The sequence below is a fragment of the Hibiscus syriacus genome, unplaced genomic scaffold (genome assembly GCF_006381635.1).
Source record: "Hibiscus syriacus cultivar Baekdansim isolate YM2019G1 unplaced genomic scaffold, ASM638163v2 tig00110013_pilon, whole genome shotgun sequence".
Taxonomy (NCBI): Eukaryota; Viridiplantae; Streptophyta; class Magnoliopsida; order Malvales; family Malvaceae; genus Hibiscus; species Hibiscus syriacus.
The window spans coordinates 4,497,136-4,519,175 of NW_024062563.1; the positions used below are offsets into that span (position 1 = coordinate 4,497,136).

General features: G+C 34.1%; 3 protein-coding genes across 5 annotated transcripts; all 3 read left to right on the plus strand.

The window, feature by feature from the left end:
• Window positions 1-1,444: 1,444 nt before the first annotated feature.
• Window positions 1,445-4,266, plus strand: LOC120212587 (probable inactive receptor kinase At3g08680). The gene is made up of 2 exons (XM_039210847.1): window positions 1,445-2,770; window positions 3,493-4,266. Exons 1-2 carry the CDS (start codon window positions 1,507-1,509, stop codon window positions 4,107-4,109), a joined length of 1,881 nt encoding a protein of 626 aa, XP_039066778.1. The 5' UTR covers window positions 1,445-1,506; the 3' UTR covers window positions 4,110-4,266.
• A 2,640-nt stretch (window positions 4,267-6,906) lies between these two features.
• On the plus strand, window positions 6,907-10,279 carry LOC120212588 (thioredoxin H9-like). 3 transcript variants are annotated; one of them, XM_039210851.1, is made up of 5 exons: window positions 6,907-6,930; window positions 7,742-7,809; window positions 8,604-8,726; window positions 9,386-9,508; window positions 9,951-10,279. In XM_039210851.1, exons 2-5 carry the CDS (start codon window positions 7,789-7,791, stop codon window positions 10,101-10,103), a joined length of 420 nt encoding a protein of 139 aa, XP_039066782.1. In that variant the 5' UTR covers window positions 6,907-6,930; window positions 7,742-7,788; the 3' UTR covers window positions 10,104-10,279. The 3 variants fall into 3 exon arrangements, with proteins under 3 accessions (XP_039066782.1, XP_039066781.1, XP_039066779.1); XM_039210850.1 differs by lacking the exon at window positions 6,907-6,930 and adding an exon at window positions 6,961-6,979; XM_039210848.1 differs by lacking the exon at window positions 6,907-6,930 and adding an exon at window positions 7,065-7,168.
• A 6,345-nt stretch (window positions 10,280-16,624) lies between these two features.
• On the plus strand, window positions 16,625-20,582 carry LOC120212589 (transmembrane protein 87B-like). Its single transcript, XM_039210852.1, has 5 exons — window positions 16,625-16,982; window positions 17,223-18,156; window positions 18,483-18,578; window positions 19,553-19,689; window positions 20,197-20,582. Exons 1-5 carry the CDS (start codon window positions 16,732-16,734, stop codon window positions 20,330-20,332), a joined length of 1,554 nt encoding a protein of 517 aa, XP_039066783.1. The 5' UTR covers window positions 16,625-16,731; the 3' UTR covers window positions 20,333-20,582.
• Window positions 20,583-22,040: the final 1,458 nt, after the last annotated feature.

Here is a 22,040-nt window from a genome sequence, read left to right on the forward strand (position 1 = left end):
ATATCGAAAAGTGATGTGAAAATTAAAAAAAAATTGACATGTTTGTTACATCACATTATTATTAATGATTTTAAAAAAATAAAGTTTAAGTACTAAAATAAAATAAAAATAATAGTATAAGTACTAAACATATAATTTATTCTTTTAATATTCACTTAATAAAGATAATTTAATTAATGATATATTTTATTACGTTGATTTAATAATATGTTACGATATACACGTGACTTGTATTTTTTATATGTTAATACTGGAATTCCAGCTGTTTGTGTGGACTGTGGATGTAATGAAATCAAGAACCCATCATTACACATAACAATATTCTCCATACATGATATAAGTCGAAGGTCACAATTAAATAATGAATGTGTTAATTAAAATATAAAAAAGGACAACGTAAATGTTAAGCTGATAACTTTAGAGTTTAACATTTGAATTCCTCTGTCTTATTACCCTATTAAATAAGTGGAGGCTAATCCTTCCCTCTGTTGATAATAATAGTAATAATAATAATTAAACTTTGTTCTTCCAGTTCCAGATCCAGTTCCATTTATAAGATTCCATAGATTTGGCCCAACGGCTCCTTAGTTTGATGATGGGGAATTTAGATTTTGGAAGCATCTTGCTTTGCTTTTGGTTGGGGAATCAAAGACTAAGCAGAGGGCAGCAACGGGACTTGGAAGTAGAATCTTCGAGATCTGCGATTATGAACGACGTTAGCTTCACGTACAAGCCTGGGCTGGAGCTCCAATATCCAATCACAAAACATTTAACAACTTTGCTTCCTTTTTCTCCTTTTAGGTTGAGCGTATTGGTGACGAAATGCCGTTAAATGGGAATCTAACAATCTCCATTTTACCTTCTCAGCCTCCACTTCTTCTCTCAGCTTCCCCCATTGCTAAAGGTTTGTTTTCTTCCACCTCTCTTTCTCATTAGAGCATTTGCATTTGCTTTTGCTTCTGGGTTTTATCTGCAATTCCTCAATGTTCTGGAGAGGGGTCTTTTTATTCTAATGAATTCTGCATGTTTATGCAGCAAACAGTACGTTTTCTCTAAGAATTTTATAAGTCCACTCCCTAACATTAATTCATGTGTCCGTCCTTGTATACATTACACAATATTTTGTTTTCTTTGTGAACATATATTCGTTCAATTGTATAGAACTAAGCATTGAGTGATGGAGATGTATGATTTTTAAATTTGAAAATCGCATAGTTTTAAGATTTTTGCATTGCTTGCATTTTGCCTTTACAATTCATTGCTTTTACTTTACTGGAAAAAGGATTATGCTTTTGAACCCATTTTGGTAATGTTATACTCACAAGTTCCTTTTGTATTTGTTGATAGAAATTTATTTGCATAATGGAAATTTTGTTAGGCATTGTATTTACATGTGTAAACAAGACAACTTTCATTTATGCTCTATTACCATTTTCTTTTCATCAAGCAAAATTACATGTTCTAAATTCTACATCTTGCTTTGCCAGGGGAGTGAGGACTGCTGAGATGAAGCTGCCTTCCCATTTTGCTACATTTGCCTTTCTGTTTCTACATTTCATTCCAGACGCCATTGCTGATCTAGATTCAGATAAGCAGGCCCTCTTAAGATTTTCAGCCACGGTTCCTCATGGACGGAAACTTAACTGGAGCCCTTCTATTCCAGTATGCACGTCATGGATCGGCATCAATTGCACCGAGGATCGTTCCCGTGTGATAGGTCTCCATCTTCCTGGTGTTGGACTACACGGTCCAATTCCATCCAACACACTTGGAAAGTTGGATGCTTTAATGATCCTCAGCCTCCGGTCGAATCGCCTAAACGGTAATCTTCCGTACGATGTACTCTCCCTTCCCTCTCTCCGTTACGTAAACCTTCAGCACAACAACTTTTCAGGTCGCATCCCTTCATCTCTGTCTCCCAATTTGAATTTCCTTGATCTCTCCTTCAACTCCATTGCAGGCACCATTCCAACCACAGTTCAGAACTTAACAAACCTTACCGGTTTAGACCTCCAAAACAACTCCCTTATAGGACACATCCCCAATCTCAATCTTCCAAGACTTAGGCTTTTGAATTTGAGCTTCAACAACTTAAATGGAACTATCCCATCTTCCCTCAGCAAGTTCCCTGCTTCTTCCTTTGTAGGAAACTCCATATGTGGCGCTCCACTGAACCAGTGTCTCACAATCAACCATCCTTCCCCTTCCCCTTCCCCCACTTACTTAACTCCTTCAACATTACCAGGGGATACAGGCAAAAAACTGAGTACAGGTGCCATAATTGCCATAGCAGTTGGAGGTTCAGCACTGGTTTTCTTCATGTTGCTCTTTGTGATACTTTTCTGCATAAAAAGAAAGAATTGTCAAGTTAGCCTTGCATCAAAAGGGAAGAGTTTAAGGAGTGAGAAACCGAAAGAGGATTTCGGGAGTGGGGTGCAGGAGGCAGAGAAGAACAAGCTGGTTTTCTTTGAAGGTTGCTCGTTTAATTTCGATTTAGAGGATTTGTTGAGAGCTTCGGCTGAAGTGCTGGGGAAAGGGAGCTATGGTACGACGTACAAGGCCGTTTTGGAGGAAGGAACAACAATGGTGGTGAAGAGGTTGAAGGAAGTGGTTATTGGGAAAAGGGAGTTTGAACAACAAATGGAAATCGTGGGAAGGGTTGGTCGGCACCCGAATCTTGTGCCTCTACGTGCTTATTACTATTCCAAGGATGAGAAGCTGCTGGTTTATGACTACAAAGCAGCTGGCAGTTTTTCCTCATTGTTGCACGGTACATTTATCTCATCATCTTCTTTTTCTTTCTTTCTTTCTTTCTTTAATGTTGTTGAACTATACATTACATTAAAATCATGTTAAAACTTTAGATATGTTTATCCTAGGCATAATGACAAGAAAATGGCATAATGTGTGGTTAAATAGTCATTTTGATCTTTTTTAGCATTTTGATCCCAGTGTTTCATTTTGGGACAAAAATATTTATGTGAATGAAAATTGTTAGTTAACAAATGGTCAATGCTAACAAAGGAGAGGTCTTTTTGCCCTAAAATGAATCGATGAGTGCCAAAATGCTCCTAAAAAATAAGGCTTTGTAGAGACTATTTTGTTAAATGTTAAGACTCTTTTGCCCTAAAATGAAATGTTAGGAGCTAAACTGCTCAAAAAATAATAGAATCAAAACAATATTTAGTCAAATGTTAAAAGGCATTTTTTACCATTATGCACGTATCCTATATAGTTGTCTATTGCATAAATTTTGGATAGTTTGACAATGCATAAATTTTGATTAATTTAGATCGTGTAGTTTAGTTATATTGTTTAGATCCGAACTAAAGTTTTAAAATTTGAAAAGAATAATGACTAAAAATAAAAACTTCGAGCATGTAGATTAAATTCACAATTTACACAAAATATGAAGACTAGTAGAAAATTTTAACCAACTTTAAATGATTATCAATTTTCACAATCCTTATTTTGCATGAACTTTCATTATAGGAAGCAGGGAAAGTGGACGTAGCACGCCAGACTGGGATTCAAGGGTAAAAATATGTTTGGGAGCAGCAAAAGGCATAGCCCATCTCCATTCATCCGGGGGTGGAAGATTCGTCCATGGCAACATCAAGTCCTCCAATGTCCTCCTCTCCCATGATTTACATGGCTGCATCTCTGATTTTGGATTAACTTCTCTAATGAGCTCCCCAACCATCCTGTCCAGACCCGTAGGATATCGAGCTCCTGAGGCGATCGAAACCCGAAAATTCACCCAGAAATCCGACGTCTACAGTTTCGGCGTGCTTCTCCTAGAGATGCTAACAGGCAAAGCAGCAATAGTCCAATCATCGGCACATGAGGACGTGGTCGACCTTCCGAGGTGGGTTCAGTCAGTCGTGAGAGAGGAATGGACCGCCGAAGTGTTCGACGTAGAGCTGATGAAATATCAAAACGTCGAAGAAGAGCTGGTGCAGATGCTTCAGATTGCAATGGCATGTGTGGCAGTGGTGCCGGACAGGAGGCCTAGAATGGAGGAAGTGACCAAGATGATTGAAGAAATCAGGCCATTTGACCAGCACTCACTAGATCAGAGCTCAAATACTCCAACCCCAGACGTTTAATGCGAAGCTATTTAATTTTGTGGATGATTCAAGGTGCTTAATTTATTGTGAGTTGTGAGGATCAATTATCCGTGTGATTATTTTAGGATTAGAGCATACCTAAGAAGTGTATTTACCAATATCTATTCAGCCATTCTTCAATTACTTCACTTTGTTTTACTTTTTTCCCCCTTCAAATTCTTAATTAATATAAATACTATAATATTAAGTATATACCATGATTTTTAATATTTGAGTACATTTTTTTTTACCAATATTTGAGTACATATTTTAAGTGTAACATTAGAAATTCTAGATATAGGTCAGATAAGTAAAATTTAAATTCAAAACGATTTAATATCTTTTTATTAGCTTAAGACGATTACAAGTGATGATATATTTCTAGAGATTTTCTATCATTTAATAATGAAGGCTTAAATACCCTTCAATCGTTTAATTCGTGCACGATTTAGTATTTACAATCCAAAAGCTTTTTGTTTTAAAGTGTCTTGTGAAGGTCAATCGGTAGACCTTATGTGGAGGCTCGTTTGGTTTAAATATGTCCCTCCTAAAGTATCTGCTTTTGTGGGGAAAGCAGTACATCTTAGGCTGCCGGTTATGGTTGAGCTGGTAAAAAGGGATGTTGCATTATCGTATGGGAAGTTTGGCAAAGATGGTGCTTGTAATGTAAGTTTTGTGATTCCTAAAAATGTTAATCAATTGTAGAGGTTTGGTTTTCACAAAGTGTTAGGAGGAGAGTAAGGTCGCTTTGGTGTATTGATTTTTTTGGTTTGATTTGGGTAATTTGGATTTGTAGAAACAACTCCAGATTTAACAATGCTGCTTTTTTGGTTGATCAGATTTTTTATAAAGCTATGTTACATATAGGAATATGGGCGAACTATTTGTGGCCGAGTTTGGTACCAGTAGTGTGATTTTATTCGAATTCCGGAAGCTATCGTTCGAGGTGTGCGTTAATGGAGAATTCTGCTGCTGCGTTTTTATTGGTGTAAGCTTTAGCCAGTTCAGTCTGCAATTCTGATTCGGGAATGTTGTTTCTGTGATTCTGGTTCGGGATTTTTGTTGATCGCTGCCCAGTCTTGCAGTCCTTATCATGGCATTCTAGTTCTGGTCTCGCCATTGTAGATTTCAACACTGTTTCGTCATTGCTGCAGAGATTAAGCTGCCCATTTTCGCTGGTCTCTTAGTTGATCTCGTGTGGTGTTGTCTCCTTTCAGAAGCGGGCTTAGGAATGTACCAGAGGTTGATTACTGATGTGTTTTCTGCAGAGATTGCTGAGACGAGAGTTATCCCATCTGTAGTTACTTTTATTTGCCGTTTATCAAGATTCTTCTGTTTCATCCAAGGCGCATCATTCTCGTTTGCGATCAATCAACTGATACGCATAGTGGTGCTGTGTGGTTGGCTACAGCTTCTTCTTCTCTTTGAAATATATACTCGTTTTTGTCTACTACCTCTTTCTAGCTATTGCTCATTGGTCTTCTGTTAGGGGGTTGCAACATGGTTTTGTTCTTGGTATTGGATGTGTAGTTTTTGTTGTTTTTCGTTCAGGGGTAGTCAGCAGCTACTTTTATGTAGCTTGCTATGTGGTGTAATTTTCGGTATTTTGATTCGATGACACTGGTGACTTTTGTTGCCTTTCTTTCCATTTTTTTTTTTTCTATCTAAGTTTAGGGAGGTTTTTTAACGAGATCTTTAAGGTGATGTACTTTGATTTGTTTAATACAAAGTACCCTTTTAAAAAAAACAAATATTTGAATTTGAATTCAAATAAATTAAAGGCTTAAATGAGAGTTCAGCTCCTAAATTATATTTTTGACCTTAAATATTTAAATCATTTTTTAATCAAAATATGTATTCAAATCACCATTTTATAATTGTTTTAAATTATTTTATTAGTCTCGTCTAAGAAAAAAATTCTATAACCGATAATAAGCTGACGTATCATGTCAAATAATTTAACCTAAATTTTAATTTATTGTTTTAAAAATAATTATATTTTACTTAAATTGAAGTAAAAAAAATTAATAAAATACTTTTGAGTTTCAAAATTACAAGTTTACCTCCAAAAAGCAATTTTCCCTAATTATGTAACCTTTTCATATAGGAAATCAATTTTGGTGGAAACCATTTTGAAACATAGCAACAATTTTATTATACTTAATTTTGCGGCTATATTAATTCTCAAATAATAAATTCTCATTCAAACAAAATAATTATACAAACAACCAAACAAAATCAATAAAAACCAAAGATAAATTTTGTTATCATTACAATTTACATAAAGAACAAATTGACGATAAATAAAATTCACGCATATTTAGAATTTAGCGAATGTAAAAGTTAATATAAATATAAAAAATACAAAAATAGTAAATTTCTATCGATTTTTTTGTTCTTAAATTAATATCAAATATTAAATAATTAGGTTGTTTCTCATTTCAGAGTCAATTTGATATTTTATGGTTTAATATTTCAAAAATAGTTTAGTGCTTTAGAATTTTTAAAAGAGATTACAAAATCAAAATTGTCTGAAGTTTCAAATTCCTAATTATTTGCAAAGTGAAATTAAGATAATAATTAAGTAATAAAACAAAGTGAAAGGATTCATATATCTAATCCCAATCAATTATTTGCAAGTGAATTAAGATAATAATTAAGTAATAAAAGACGGCATATTTGATGAAATTATCTCGTATTGTAGTGCAGCAAGGAAAGAATCCAAATCCAGCTATTGGCAACAGTGAAAAGCATTGGTTTTGGGCATATAAGTAATTTCAGATAGGAAAAAGGGGCAAGTATCTGAGTGCAACAGCCGTAGGTCAGTCCTTCCACTCTTCAGCTTGCCCCATTTCTGTTCGCTACTTTGGGTTTTTCTTTCAACTTTCTTTCCTTTATTGATTTCTCAGAAATTTCATTAGCTTTTTATACCCTAATTTGTGTGTTTGGTGCTTCTTTCTTTAATTTCTGCCTTGAATATGATCCCTTAAAACTGGCAATTTTTCATTAGTTGTTATTGGTCATAATCTGTTCGGAAAATCCACCCTTAATTTTTACAGGTGAATTTGCCGTCGCTTTGTTCTGAGTTGCTAATCGATGCATTCTTTTTTATATATGTATAATCAATTTTCTTAGCTTGCGTTCCATCTGGCTTTCTCTATCTGTTTCCCTTTATGGAGTACTTTCAGATTACTCTTTTAATGCTCTTTTCCTTTATTGGTTTATGTTAAAAGAAAAAAAGAACTAAAAGATTAAAATTCTGATAATTCAAGTGAAAAGTCGAAAGTTATGTTGGAATTTCTGTTGCATTTTGACTATTTGTTCAATCCAATGGAAATTTCATTTTTTGGAGAATTTTCTTTTGATTTATGGAAAAGATCTGAGAAAGCAAACAGCATGATATGGTTCTGTGTACTCGTAATTTCTGGGTTTGGAAATTAGAATGGACTGTAATTTGTTCAGAAATGTAAATACATGCCTTTTTAGTTTATTGTGGGTGTGGAAGTAGAAGTAGAACGGATTTTATCTAAACTTGTTTTAAGATTGATTGATTTTTGTCTATAAATTGATTATCAAATTGTTTATTTGTCATGGACTTAGTCTCCGATTTCTTGACTTTGATGTCTTTCCAGGGTTCTTATCGATTGCCGCAGATCGCATTTCCGCAATTTTTTAAAATATGGGACAGTGCTTCTCTAGGGTAAGTGCGTTTAGCACATGTTATTTACATTTTGTTGGCCAAAATGTAATGGATCTTTAATTAAATATACTATAAAATTCTGAAACATTTTAAGATCAAAATTTGCTGATACTTTACTTTCATTATCGGACATGTAGAATTTTTCGATGGAAAGGCACAGCGTCATGATGATGATTATTCGACAGCTTTAAATAAGAAAACTAAATTTTCAAGAGCTCTAAGAAGAAGAATATATTGCTCCTACCAATTCTTGGAAACTGAAACTGAATTTGTTTATGTTCTTATGAAGCCATGGGATTTTGTTCCTTTTCTTGTGTTTGTTGCAATCTGTTCATGCTAATAATAGACCAAAACTATTTTATTTCAGTTTATAAAAAAGTATTTTATACATGCGTTTAGTATATGTATTTTGTAGTTTGTCTGGTGAACTGATTTTCTAGTTCTCTTTGTTCCTTTTAACTTTTATTTTTAGAATTACTGATAGGAAAATAGAACTTTTTTATTTATAGAAAAGAAAACAAGCATTTCAGTATACTAGTGACATCTCCAATGTCTTAGAGAGTGTTTCTCAAGATTCTAATGCCTTACCTTGGGGAACAGGGTGCTGTTTGAGAATGACATTCACAACACTATGATGAGTTAAATGATGGTCGTGGTTTTGTTAATGATGTGTTCTTATAACTAACAAATATAGTGTTTACCAACATTTTTGTTGTCTCAATGTCGATTGTGATCCTGCATGGGTTATTAGTTACTACCTTGCTAAAGTTGTACGATACCTGTGATACTTGTAGGATAAGTCCGATGGAGCCGATTCGGATGAAGTTGTTGAGTTTGTCGGTGGAAATGTGCACCGTGTTACCTCCAAAGAGGATTGGGATCAGAAGTTGTCTGAAGCAAAGAGAGATGGCAAGATTGTAAGTTTCTTAATACTTTCTACTCGGGCAAGGTAACAGAACAGGGGTAACTATGCTAGAGGATTTTCCCTTCATTTCTCAAACCTCTCTTTGTTTAATGCCATGTTATATCTCTTTTTAGTTACATGTTAATTTCTATACCCTTTCGGAGTAAAAACTTATATGTTTTAATCTGATATCACACATGAAAATTCGACATGTGGATAGCTATCTATATCCATGACGCTACAATGTTTACCATGAAAATCTCCTCTAAAGAACTAATCAACAATAACCGATTCTTAGTCAGGAAAAGCTCTGTAAAATATTTTTCTCTGAGATAAACATAATAACCAGGAACATGGTTTCATAGAATAATGAGAGTTTTCTGTGATTTCGTTTTCTTCTTCCTGTCTATAGTTTTAAGTTATAGATGAGGCCCTGTGAAATTTTGGTTACTCTGTAATTTGTCTGGAATGTGAATTTTTCAAATACTTTTTGTATTACATTAATGAGGTAGCTTCTATGCATGAAAATATCATTGGGACTTTTTTAATATTTTGGATTCCTCTCTCCTTACCGTTGTCTGGAAAGTATACTTGCTCTTAGTTCACTTTTATGCCTTTCATCTTTATGAAGGCCTTGATTTATCTAATGTCTAAAGCCTAATGATTTATCAGGTTATTGCAAACTTCAGCGCAACATGGTGTGGCCCTTGTAGAATGCTTGCACCATTTTATTGTGAACTCTCAGAGAAGCACTCTTCTCTGATGTTCTTGTTGATAGATGTTGATGAACTAACCGTAAGTATCGAAATGTCTACCTGCCACCTGCCATTTTATTTCTTTAATCCGTGCAGCTAGTGATGATGCATGAGTAATATGATACGGATAATGGAACATATCCTCACAAGTCAGAATTTACACTTTGGTACTGTTAGTGGAATTTTCTGAAGCAAGATCTTAGTGCCCTTGCATAAAAACAAATTTGGCTAGGTGTAACAAATATATAGGACCCCAAATGGGCAGGCACACGACTGGTATTCTTATTATTATTATTATTATTATTTGAATAGTCTGAGATGATAACAAGGTAGTATCTCTTTAGATGTTTTCCTAGCCTATTGATAACGCACGCACACTGCAAACGTAGCTGCTGCTTGAACCTGTGACCTCTGGGGAGAAGTATTATTCTTATTATTCATGTGTTAGTTGTGAAGTGGGAAAATTTGATTTGTGATTACAGGATTTCAGCACTTCATGGGATGTTAAAGCCACTCCTACATTTTTCTTTCTGAAAGATGGGCAGCAAATTGACAAGCTTGTTGGAGCAAACAAGCCAGAGTTGCAGAAGAAGATTACTGCCATTTTGGATTCGATGGGGAGTTATCGGAATTGACATCGGTGAGGTTACCGGTTTCGGAGCATCTGCAATGAACATAGCCTTTTGTTTGTGTTGTTGTGAGTTGAGAGCTTTGTTTGCATTGAGATGGAAAGTGTTGGTTGTTAATATATAATTGTAATTCTTGGAATGCCTTATCTATGCTTGCTTGTATGCGAAGGTTACAATTGAGATGGAAAGTGTTGTTTTATGCAAAGGTTGTATATAACAAATCACATTTTTAGCATTTTGATATTCTAGGGCTAAAAGGTAAATTTGTTATCATTAAACTCAATTTGAGTATTGACGTTTTTCACTAAGCTTGATATTATGATCTAATTTGTGGTTACAATTGAAATTTGTAACTAGTATGATTTTTATTGAACTTTGCCATCAATTTTGGTTTTTTCCTATGATTAAAATTTATCATTAATTATTGACTTTGGACAATTTGATCAAAAATCAAATTTTAATGATATAATTCAATAATAAAAAAGTGAAGGGACGACATTTAAAATTGAATTAAAATATAGTGTCAAGTTTATCTTAGTATCAGAAGTGCAATGCATCACCAAACAAAGTATAGTGGCAAACTTGATATTACATAAAGATAATAATTTATTGCAATGAAAGTTACAATTCTATTTTTTAGAAATTAATAAATAAAGTTTAACAGAAAAAAGTTATTACTAAATTAGGAGACATGTGAAATATTAGTTTTTCAAAAGAAAATTGAGTCAAATTATCATTTATATTAAAAAACCCTTTTATATAAAGTTTAAATTAGAATTTACATAATTTTATTTATTTTAGTATTTAAGGATATGATTTAGAGTCTACACATGATTAAGAATTTATGTTTTAAGGTTTGAAGTTTTAGATTTTAGAATTTATGATTAAAATAGATAAATTATATAAATCTCTTTCTATTAATTTAGGATAAATACAAGATATCATATGTTCAAAAATAATTCTCAATCATTTAAGATCGAATACATGTACCTTAACATTCAGTATTCAAACCTAAGAACCCAAAGAATCACAACTTTGATCTTTTGATTCGTACCTATATAATTATGAACCACAATCTCGAAGGTGGGTACATATATACACTTTTTTTTTTTTTGATAAAATATACACATGCTTAGATTTATTTAAATGCTAAAAAAGAGCATAGCCATGTTTGGACAGAGTTGGTTCCGCGTCCGTTCCACTTTACATATATATATATATATATATATATATATATATATATCAAACAAACAAACTTGATTAGAATTCAATTAATAGACTTTCCTATCATTATCACATTGTCCATTTTGGTTCAAAACATTCACATGGCCACCTCAGATTACACAACAAAATTAGACAGCTCTTCTATCGCCAGAAGTCAGCCCCCTTAATCACGTAGGAATGAGTCCAAGCCACTCATAAGGATCCATCATCAGCCAGCAAATTTCTTATCAACTTCACAAAGCAAGCCTTGTTCCAACCACCTAGATCAAAAACACCCAGGCCACCTTCAGATTTTAATAAACAAATCTGCCTCCAGCTGACTCGGGCTCCCTTTGCAGACACATCAGCTCCTTTCCAGAAGAAACGAGAACAAAGTTGCTCGATTTTCTTTATCACCCCTTGAGGAAGCATAACCTGCCTACACCAATAATTTGCAATGTTGAATAAAACAGCGCGGATCAACTGCAATCTACCAGCAAAGCTTAGGTGCCTGTTAACCCACAAATTCAACTTGTCCTTTATCTTCTCAATGAGAGAGCGACAATCCTTTTCTGCCAGCTTTTTAGTCACCAATGGGATACCCAAATATCTCACATATTATATTATTATTTAGGTTAAGATGATATTTTCATTTTTTTATCATTTTAATATTTAAAATATTATATTATTTTAATTGATTTTTAAGTCAATTGTTACACATATTATATCAATCTATTTTTTTAGTTATAGAAAAATCATGTAACATTTTAAGAATGTATCATATAATACAATACGTTAAGTGGAAAAAAATGTTTTTGGCCTCGACTTCGAATGATGTGTTCTTCTCTTGTACACAAGTAAAACGACATCGGTGATAAAAGAACTATTATTATTCTTTGAGATATCGGGTTTGAGCATCGTGAATGCTAGCATTTATTATTAAATGATTGTGAATGTTCTTTGAACATATATTATTTTATACTTTCTAGTCATGGATAACGGAAATGACAGCATGAGTATCGATACAAAGCACTTGGTTTTGGAGTAGAGGATTTTATGGCCCTCAGCATCTGCAAGGACCCGGTTCAACCCGAATTCATATGCAACTCAAGTTGGACCTGATTAGTTTTTGTGCTTGTGCTTATTTGTCCACTCTTGTCCTTGTTATGCATGTGGAAACTTTGCCATGATGATTGAATTGATTTGTGACCATTTCTATTTCAATTAAAAACTAAGACTCCATAGGAGTTCCTTATTCTTTTGAATCCCAAGGGCAAGCCAAGACACACATAAGGGACTAGCAGGCAGGCCTTGTATAATTGAAATCTATGAAGGGATTTTTTAGTCTTTGGGCTAGACGCTGGAGAAAACGTCAATGACATGTCGGTCCATTTTTTTACAGTAAAAAATGCACTAAAATAAAAGAAGATTAGATCGAGTTACCTTGTGTCGAGAGGGGGCTCCGTCGGAGGTCACAGGAGTCGGGGAAGTCAAAGAGTTTGAGTCGATTTTTTAGGTAGTCTAGGCTGGTGGATCTACATTTTTTTTTGGACGTTTTGGGATGTTTTGGGTTTTCTGTCAACCGTGTGTGGCGGCCGGACGGCGTCTGGAGCTAGTTCGGGGTAGCCGACAGTGGACCGGCCGAGGAGAGAGGGGAGAGCATTTATAGGGGTTTTTTTTTTCTGTTTTGGGTTTAAAATGAAAAAAAGGGAGTTGGTATTTATAAAAGAAGTTTAAGGGAAATCATGTTGAGATCCCCCTCTTTTAGTATGTTTTTGCATTATGATCACCTGTAAGGATCAAAACTATTATTTTTCCTTTTATTTGCATGTTATATATTTTTTGATAAATTTTTTTTAGTCCCTTTAAGTTATACGTGTTTCTACACTTTGGTCATGTGTAGTGACCTTTTAATTTTATTTTAATTTGTGTGAACTTATTTTGTAATATTTCTTTTTTAGTTAAACAGATTATTTTAGGCTTAAATAAAATGTATACTTATCTTTAGGTCTCTGTATTTTTCACGTATTTTTATATTTTAGTCCATAATTTCAGCACTTTACCTTTTTTTGTATTTATTGTTCTAGCCTTTAATTTCTTACCTTTTAATTTTAATCTATATTTTTGTTTACTTAGTTAATATAATTATGATCATTTATTTTTTATTAATTTAATCAAGTTTACTATTTTATTCCTATATTCAGATTTTGTATATTTAAGTTCTACATTTATTTTAGTTTCCTTTATTTACATGTAATTACCAAATAAGCTTACTTTCCATCCATTTTAGAATCATGTTAGCATTTATAATCGTTTCCTTTAATATTTACCCATTAAAAATTATTCTCCATATTTACGTTGGCATTTACTTCATGGTAATAGGTAAACATTAATTGCATGTTAAATATATGTTTATACTGTACATGTATGTTTATATTAATTGCATAGGATTAAAAGTTATTCCCTCATATTCACGTGAATATATATATATATATTTAAGATTTTCTTTTATTTTTATAATACATATCATTAAATGTGGTGATTAGGTATATATGTTACTATTATATTCAAATTATATTTTATATTTATTCAATATATCATATATTATTTACTTGTATTATGTATATATTACATGTTTTTATTTATGAATCTATCGAACACATTTTATTAGTTTATATATATCTTACATTGAGAGTATATGATATTATAATTACTTATTCCTAGCCTTTACCTTAATATTAATTTTAATTTAGTCCCTCAACTCCTTAATTATTAGATTCGTAATTAATTTTTAAATTTAGGTGAATTTTTAATTTGGTTCTCGCTTTTGCTCGAGGTTCCGAATTAATTATTCAAATCGCACAAATAACTAAAATTAAATAGGTTAATATTTTAGAACCTTCATTTTATGCTTAATTTCAAACTTAGTCCCTTAATGTAGGTATTAATTTGAGTCGGCCCTCGCGTAAATGCTCGAGGGACCATCTCGGTTATTTAATTCAATAATTGGTTTAAAAATCAAATAGAGTTAATATTAGAACCTACACTTCTAGGTTTGTGCCTTTAGGCTCTTTAACTTTCATAATTCAACACTTCATGATAGAGAGAGCCTTAAATTACCCTTAGTTAATTAGGATGAATAAAATTTGTTTGATTGCACTTTTAAAACCCAATGCAATGTTCACTTATTAGGGAATTAATGGTATATCTCCCGCAAGTTTTTAAAATTAAGACAATGTCAGGTTATTAGGCACAATAGCTGATCTCCCGCATTTATGCTAGGGGCGAATGCTATCGGCCTTAATAAACAAATGCCCTTTTCAACTTTGCATCTGTAATGATTTTCAAATTAAATAAAGATCGAACTCAAAATTTATGATTTTAAATCTAGGGTAATCAACTAGGTACCAATTTTTGGGCGCTTGTGGGGTGCTAATCTTTCCCCATGCGTAACTAACTCTCGAATTTAATTTCTAGATTTTTCGCAGACCCTAAAACTTAGTATTTTAATAAAAATAAAATGTTTTATTAAAATCACCTATTTTTATGGTGTCCCAATCGCACCTTAAATGATTGGTGGCGACTCCTCACATTTCGAAATTCTTTTCAAATAAAAAACCCCCAAGTCGGTATCGATCTTTCCCTGCCCGGGCGAAAAATGGCGTCGACACCGGGTGCTACTAAAAATGATAGACGGATGAGGATTGACATCGCTAGTCGACATGCGATAAATGTTAGTTCTTTTATTATTTTTTTGAAATTGTTTAACTTTATATATACTAACTTTTATAATTAATATTTATAGGTTTCTTGGCTTCCGTATTGCAATGAAGAGATCTACCGGTTATTGTCACCAAAATTTTATGATGGGTCTGATTTATGGTGTGCAATGACTCTATTATTACATTTTCTGATTGTTGAGATGCACATCGCTGATAGGGTGTTGCAATAGTTTGAGTCTCATCAACCTATTCCTACGCAAATATGGGACATAGACGCGCTTCATATAATTGATACGCGTGGGAAACATACCGAAAATTGACCGAGGAAACACACTGTTTGCATTGAGCAATAGAATCAACATCGCCTATCGATCTCCCTGCGTTATGATATTACATCGATCGACATATATTTCAATCATTCTCTCTATCTCTGAAATTACAAAGTAAATGGGAAACCATATCTGACGACATCGAAAGAAAGTGTAGAATGTGAACAACAAAAGACCATATTTGCTAAATTAAAGAAATCACCGTTATCTTCTTCTTATTCTACAACATTTGCATCTGAAGATTACTATTATGCATCTCAGGCTAGTTTTGGTTTATATACTGCATATCATACTTCAACTAAGACTCAACCGACTTGGGTTGGACCTTCGTAGAATGCAATAAAACACACTCAAGCATCTTCGGCAGAACATGCGAGTGATGGTGAATGAGATCATATCATATATAATCAACAAGGTAGCCAAGTTGATTCAGTAACGACAATGATGGCATCAAATACCATAAGCCCATCATCGTATTTTGAAAATGGATCTCAGAGTGTGTTAACTATGCCTCTTTTTGAACAATCAAACCAAGATGAAATCGAGGAGGAGGATGAGGACGATCAAGGTTGATGACCCTAGTGTATTGGATGAGCTCCGCGCCATTATCATTCGACCACTCCTCGGCATCGTTGAGAACTTCGAAAATATAAATAAATTATATTATGTGCATATTAGTTTGTAAACACTATTTTTTAATCAAATTATTACTTTACTTTTTAATTTATTTATTTATTTAATATAGAGGTTCCATGGTGACCGTTGCCATGTGACCGTTGTTGTCCATTGACCAACATATATTTTTTTTGAATTCAATTGAACTTGTCACCTTAAGGTGACGAGTTCTTTTTTTTTCAGTTTTAATATTATTATTTTTTTTACAATTTTTAAATTTTTTTAAACGGACTCGTCATGTCTAGGTGACAACTCTCTTTAATTTTAATAAATAAATGACCTACGTGGGGCTCACTTATTCAGACCTATTAAATTAATATATCTCACCGAACTCGTCACCTCAAGATGAAGAATTCTGGAATCATTGTAGCTTTTACTGTATTCTTTAAAATAAAAAACAGTGTCCTAATGGGCTAAATAAAAAACTTGAGTGGCCTATTGGGAAAAAACCCAGCAATGGTAATGTTGAATGGGCTCATGCAGAACCTAACCGAGAAATTTCATATTAAAGTCCGAATATTGGGCCGATGAATAATAAGGTAACAAAAAGAAGATGCCAAGTCGCAGTCTTCCCCTGCGACTCATTACTAGTATTGCTGTTGCGCCAGTTACTGTTTCTTTCTTTACTAATTTCCAGAAGCACGACGCCAAAATTCCCAACACCTCTAGACAAAAACGAAGATCGAGAAACACTGCTGCAAAAAAATGAGGCAGAGGCAATTTCAAAGGGGAAGAAGGATTAAGATTGCCTTTTTTGTGTTTGCTGGTTTGTTTCTTTGCTTCTCAAATGTTGATGCTTCCATTCACGAGTATAGAATGGAAGCTTTTAGCCCCAAAGCAAATGCTTTCTTTTTCCATGGAGGAAGTGAAGGTCTCTATGCTTCTAAGCTCCATGAACCCACCACTGATTCTTCTTCGGAAACCAAACCATCTTTCAAGGGAAAGTCCATCGTCAGGTGCTTTTGAATTATCTTCACTGTTCATTCGTTTAATATTTTCTTTAATTGAATAAGAAATTTTATTTTTGTTGCTTTGGACATTGATTCACATTGAGAATTAGTCATCATTTCATGTACTAGTATGATTATGCTCCTTCCAGTTTGAAACCCTAACCACTATTTAATTAACAAATTGATTTGTCTTGGTTAATTTAGTAAGGGTTTTTTATGTTACTATAATTATTAGTACATTTTCAGTTTTGATTCGGTCACCTTTTTGAGGCCGAAAGAGTCTGCGAAAAGCCAGCAGGAAATGCAGCAGAACACGGGATTAGTGGAAGCAATCATACTTGAGGTTAAAGATAGAGAAAGGATTGGAGGGGCTTCTTTAAAGTCCGATGCCATTTGCTGCAACAAACAACTAGCGGACCAAGGGTCCTGCAAGCTAGGTGAGGTTATCATCCAAAATAACCCGGACAACTTTGGGTGGCCTAAACGGATTAAGACCTTTTTCCAAGGAACCAATGAAGAAGCTAAAATGGATTTCGAAACGGTTGAGATAAACAGCACTGGGATGTACTACCTATACTTTATGATCTGTGATCCCCAACTCAAGGGTACTCTTATTAAAGGAAGGACTGTGTGGAAGAACCCCAATGGTTATTTACCTGGGAAGATGGCTCCTTTGATGACATTTTATGGTTTTATGTCTTTGGCTTACCTTGTGCTTGGTCTTGCCTGGTTTCTAAGGTTTGTTCAGTTTTGGAAGGATATCATTCATTTGCACTACCATATCACCCTTGTTATTGCTCTTGGAATGTGTGAAATGGCTGTCTGGTACTTTGAATATTCTAATTTTAATTCAACCGGTGCCAGACCAATGGGTATCACATTGTGGGCGGTGACATTTGTCTCTGTCAAGAAAACTTTATCTCGCCTTCTTCTTTTGGTGGTTTCCATGGGCTTTGGTGTTGTGAGGCCAACACTCGGTGGCTTAACAGCCAAAGTAGTTCTGCTTGGGCTGATATATTTCGTTGCGACGGAGGCACTTGAGCTAGTAGAACATTTGGGGAACATTAATGACTTTTCTGGGAAAGCAAAGTTATTTTTGGTGCTTCCTGTTGCCTTTTTGGATGCTTGTTTTATTCTATGGATTTTCTCATCACTGTCAAAAACTTTGGAGAAACTTCAGGTATGATTCTTTTCACTTGAAACTATCATTACTTATTATAGATGCATAATGATAGATGGATAAACAGATAGACATTAATAGGAAATGTATGTATCTGCCAACATGGCGTGAAGCTCTATTAGAATTCAAATTCATTGAGCCTTGCTGCTGTATTTGTAGGGTGTTCAGTTACAAGAAATTTCCTTGCTGTAATAGGCTCTGTATAAATAAGTTGATTTTCTTTTGAAATTTTAAGTTATTCATACCAGCTATATTATTTATCTAAACTGCAACAACTTTTAAAACATCTATTTATTTCCATTTGTTCTACTGTTTCTTGGGAGTAGATGCGGAGAAACTTGGCAAAATTGGAGTTATACCGAAAGTTTACTAATGCACTTGCCGTGTCTGTGTTGCTTTCTATTGCTTGGATCGGCTTTGAGGTAATATTACTTCCTAGTTGGCACAGGATATATTATTCAATATATCCATTATTGCACTTTTAAGGGCTAAATTTTCTTAATGATATAAACAATCTAAATCCTTCTTTGTGGTTCCGTCAATATAATCTTCATTCTACGTCTACTCTATCTCTTCTCATTCTACCTAGTTGAATCAAATAACTTTTATGTGCCAAAGCATCCATATCTCTATACTGTACAGATTGAACATTTTAAGTCACCTTTTTCTCAAATTATTTTCAATCATTGCCACCTACCATCTTAAAATTGTATATTTTGTTATTTGTCCGTCAAGCAAATTACTAAAAACGATCGGTTTAAGGAATTTCGTGATTTTCTACTAACTCCAGTACTCCACCATCACTCTCATTCTTACCTATATTGAAATATGATCTCCATTTTGGTCCTACTTAATCTAAATCTTCCAAAAACAACCGAGCTTAGTTACATCTGCTAATACATCTGCAAATGGAAACAATAGGCACCCGTTATAATTGAGTGTTTACTATTATTGATACAACTAGTTGTACTATCTACATCAACTCTTTTCTCAGCTGTCACACCCTATTCATCCCATGCGAAGGTAAGATGGCAATTTCTCCTTGCGGGAATGACTTTCCTGCAAGATGTGTTCCAAATAAAACAAAAAATAAAGGTCTAGAGGCATGGGAGTGCAGAGAGGTTTCTTGTGTGCTAATTGTGGTACTAGAGATTTCTTCTTCAGAGTTCTGAGGCATGCCAATAGATTCATGAATCTTTGTGTCAAACAGCAGCTTAGTGAAGTTTGATATTGTGTAATTTTCTGTTTCCATCATATCTGTGCATACTTTTATCACCCCACCCCTACTTTTCCTTTTCTCAGCTCATGCGTGAACATCCAAAAGAGCTGAGAAGAAAAAAGCAAAGTAAAAAATAGACAAGAATTATTGAAACTCCTCTGAATTCTCTTGGCTCAGCTATACTTCAATGCGAACAATCCGCTTAGTGAGTTTTGGCAAATTGCATGGATCATCCCGGCTTTCTGGAACATGCTTGCGTACGCTCTCTTGGTTGTCATATGTGTTCTCTGGGCTCCTTCACGTAACCCAACAAGGTACACGTTGATATCTGCTATTTGCAGTTTGTGCATTTCAGTAACTGATAGTTGACATTTATATTTACCTGAAAAATATCTTGCTTATACAAGCAGGTCTGTGATGGCAACTTCCTTGTGTAAATTATATTTGAACAACACATGGTTCTAGTACTTAATTATGATTAATTCATTTCGGTACTTGTCTTCCTCTCTTAGGGTTTTTGTCTTTCCTGTTCCAAAAACAGATCAGTAGGTATGGTACATCCTCGAGAAATATTCCCGATATGTAGTTTCATTTTGCATTCCCTTAGACGCCAGTAAACAACATAGGTATCTTTAAATAGCTAGCTGCAGCATAAATTATTATTTAACACCCCTTGATGTCATGGCTTTGAGCTAGTAGCTGGGTACGTGATTTGACAGTGTATTAAGTATATTTTGCTGGCCGACGTGCAATGAGATGCTTGTTGTACTTTTTAAGTAGAAAAAACTAATAATGAGTTTTGGTCACTAATGGACTTGCAGATATGCATACATGGAGGGGATGGGTGAGGACTCTGATGAGGAGGGTATAGCATTGACCGGTAACGGTGGCGACATGGCAATGAAGTTGGAAAGGCAGGCTATCGGAGATGATCTTGAGGAGGATAAGCGCGAGTAGATGACAATCTCCAAGTAAAAATACAAAAACCCCAATTGAAGCTTCAGTTGCATATCTTGGAAATATCATATCATGATATACTGTCTGTGTCGTATGTATAAAGAACTTGTGTCTGAAATACTTTGAGAAAACATGAATAGAGAGAGAGTGTTTCAGCATTTTGCTGAAATATTTTAGCTGAACTGTATTAGTCTGACCAAAGCTAATTTAAGCAATGAGCAAATCCATCCAACCCAGACTGTTTAGCTCATGTCTACTAATCTTCCACCGCTTTGAACATTATTCTTTTTAATAATCTAGGGTCATTAAAGGTAGTATTTTACAGACATAATTATTCGAATACAAAAAAATAGTTTTTGAATGATCATAAAATGAGTAGCAGTTGCTTTGGTGTTTGTCTATAAATAAGATTATCTGCAAATTTTGCCATTCCAATGTAAATTCTTGGTTGGCGCAGGCTGATCTCATGGAGGTTTGTCTTGTTATATATAAATGTGAAACACACTAGTTTATATCACGTTTTCTTTAATATTAATAATGATCTCGTAAATGCATTACTTATTGGCCATACAAGATTCTTTTGCCACTCAACCATCTATTACCTAATAAATTATTCTAGATTTCCTTGGACTTAGAAAGTATGATAGAAAGGGTTTGAGATACATTTCTTCGCTAACTATTCATGTTGTCAATATGGTCCATAGTCAATGGGATACAAGATTTGCCTTTGCTCCTCGAGAGAGAAACAAATTAGCAGACTGCATGGCTCGACTTGCATGGACTTTTCCAATTGGTTTACACACGTTTGGTGAGCCTCCCTCGGTTGTGGTTTCCACGTTACAGGAGGACCTGATAGGTCAATTACTGCATAATGTAATTGCATAGCATTATGCTTTCCCTTTTCATTCCAAAATGTGTCACCACGAAAACACACAAGATCTCTTGTTCTCTATCACTCAACAAGATAGGAGAGAATGAATACTATAAATACCCTTACAAGAAGTATTTTCCACTCAATGTGGGATAGTATCCGAAGCATTACCAACAATTTTGTATCACTCCTACAAGGACAAGTGATTCTCACTTCACCTCCACATGGAGTTGAGGCTTTGTGAGCAATTAATATTGATTATGGCCATGCAAAGGAGTAGGAGGTTTTAACTCTTCCCATAAAGCGCCACAAACATGGATGAACAACCAACTCATTGAACTCAAATAAGTCTAGAAAAAATTGTTTTAATATCGGAACGATGATTATTGACAAACAAATAAACACGATTGAAAAGGAAAAACAAATAACACTAGGATTTACGTTGAAAACCCAAAAGGGAAAAACCATGGGTAGAGAATAAGAATTTCACTAATATGAAGGAATAAAATACAAGAGGATTTTGGTGAAAGAAAAACTTAATTTCTAAACCTGACTCTTAGTATCTATTTATAGGGATAAATACTTGATTACAAATGAAAACTAAATAAAGTAAAATCTACTCTAATAAATTTTGTACTTTTAACCAAATTGAGTTTCCTGTTTTCCCAATTTTTATATATTAATTAATTTGTGTCACTTTGAATTCGAGTCAAACTCTAACAAATCTCCACCTTGACACGAATTCTGAAAGTGCAAAGGTTTCGAGGCAAAACACTCAAATTCGATTAACACCCAAACTCAACAAGAAACAATTCTTCACTTCAACGAGCAAGTTCT

What these genes read in the sequence shown, in the direction of transcription:
- LOC120212587 (XM_039210847.1), top strand. Translation starts at nt 1,507, where the DNA reads ATGAAGCTGCCTTCCCATTTTGCTACATTTGCCTTTCTGTTTCTACAT. An exon ending in TTTTTCCTCATTGTTGCACG is followed by an intron (nt 2,771 to 3,492) that starts GTACATTTATCT and finishes CTTTCATTATAG; the next exon opens with GAAGCAGGGAAAGTGGACGT.
- LOC120212588 (XM_039210851.1), top strand. Translation starts at nt 7,789, where the DNA reads ATGGGACAGTGCTTCTCTAGG. An exon ending in TGGGACAGTGCTTCTCTAGG is followed by an intron (nt 7,810 to 8,603) that starts GTAAGTGCGTTT and finishes TGATACTTGTAG; the next exon opens with GATAAGTCCGATGGAGCCGA. An exon ending in CAAAGAGAGATGGCAAGATT is followed by an intron (nt 8,727 to 9,385) that starts GTAAGTTTCTTA and finishes ATGATTTATCAG; the next exon opens with GTTATTGCAAACTTCAGCGC.
- LOC120212589 (XM_039210852.1), top strand. Translation starts at nt 16,732, where the DNA reads ATGAGGCAGAGGCAATTTCAAAGGGGAAGAAGGATTAAGATTGCCTTT. An exon ending in AAACTTTGGAGAAACTTCAG is followed by an intron (nt 18,157 to 18,482) that starts GTATGATTCTTT and finishes TCTTGGGAGTAG; the next exon opens with ATGCGGAGAAACTTGGCAAA. An exon ending in CCTTCACGTAACCCAACAAG is followed by an intron (nt 19,690 to 20,196) that starts GTACACGTTGAT and finishes ATGGACTTGCAG; the next exon opens with ATATGCATACATGGAGGGGA.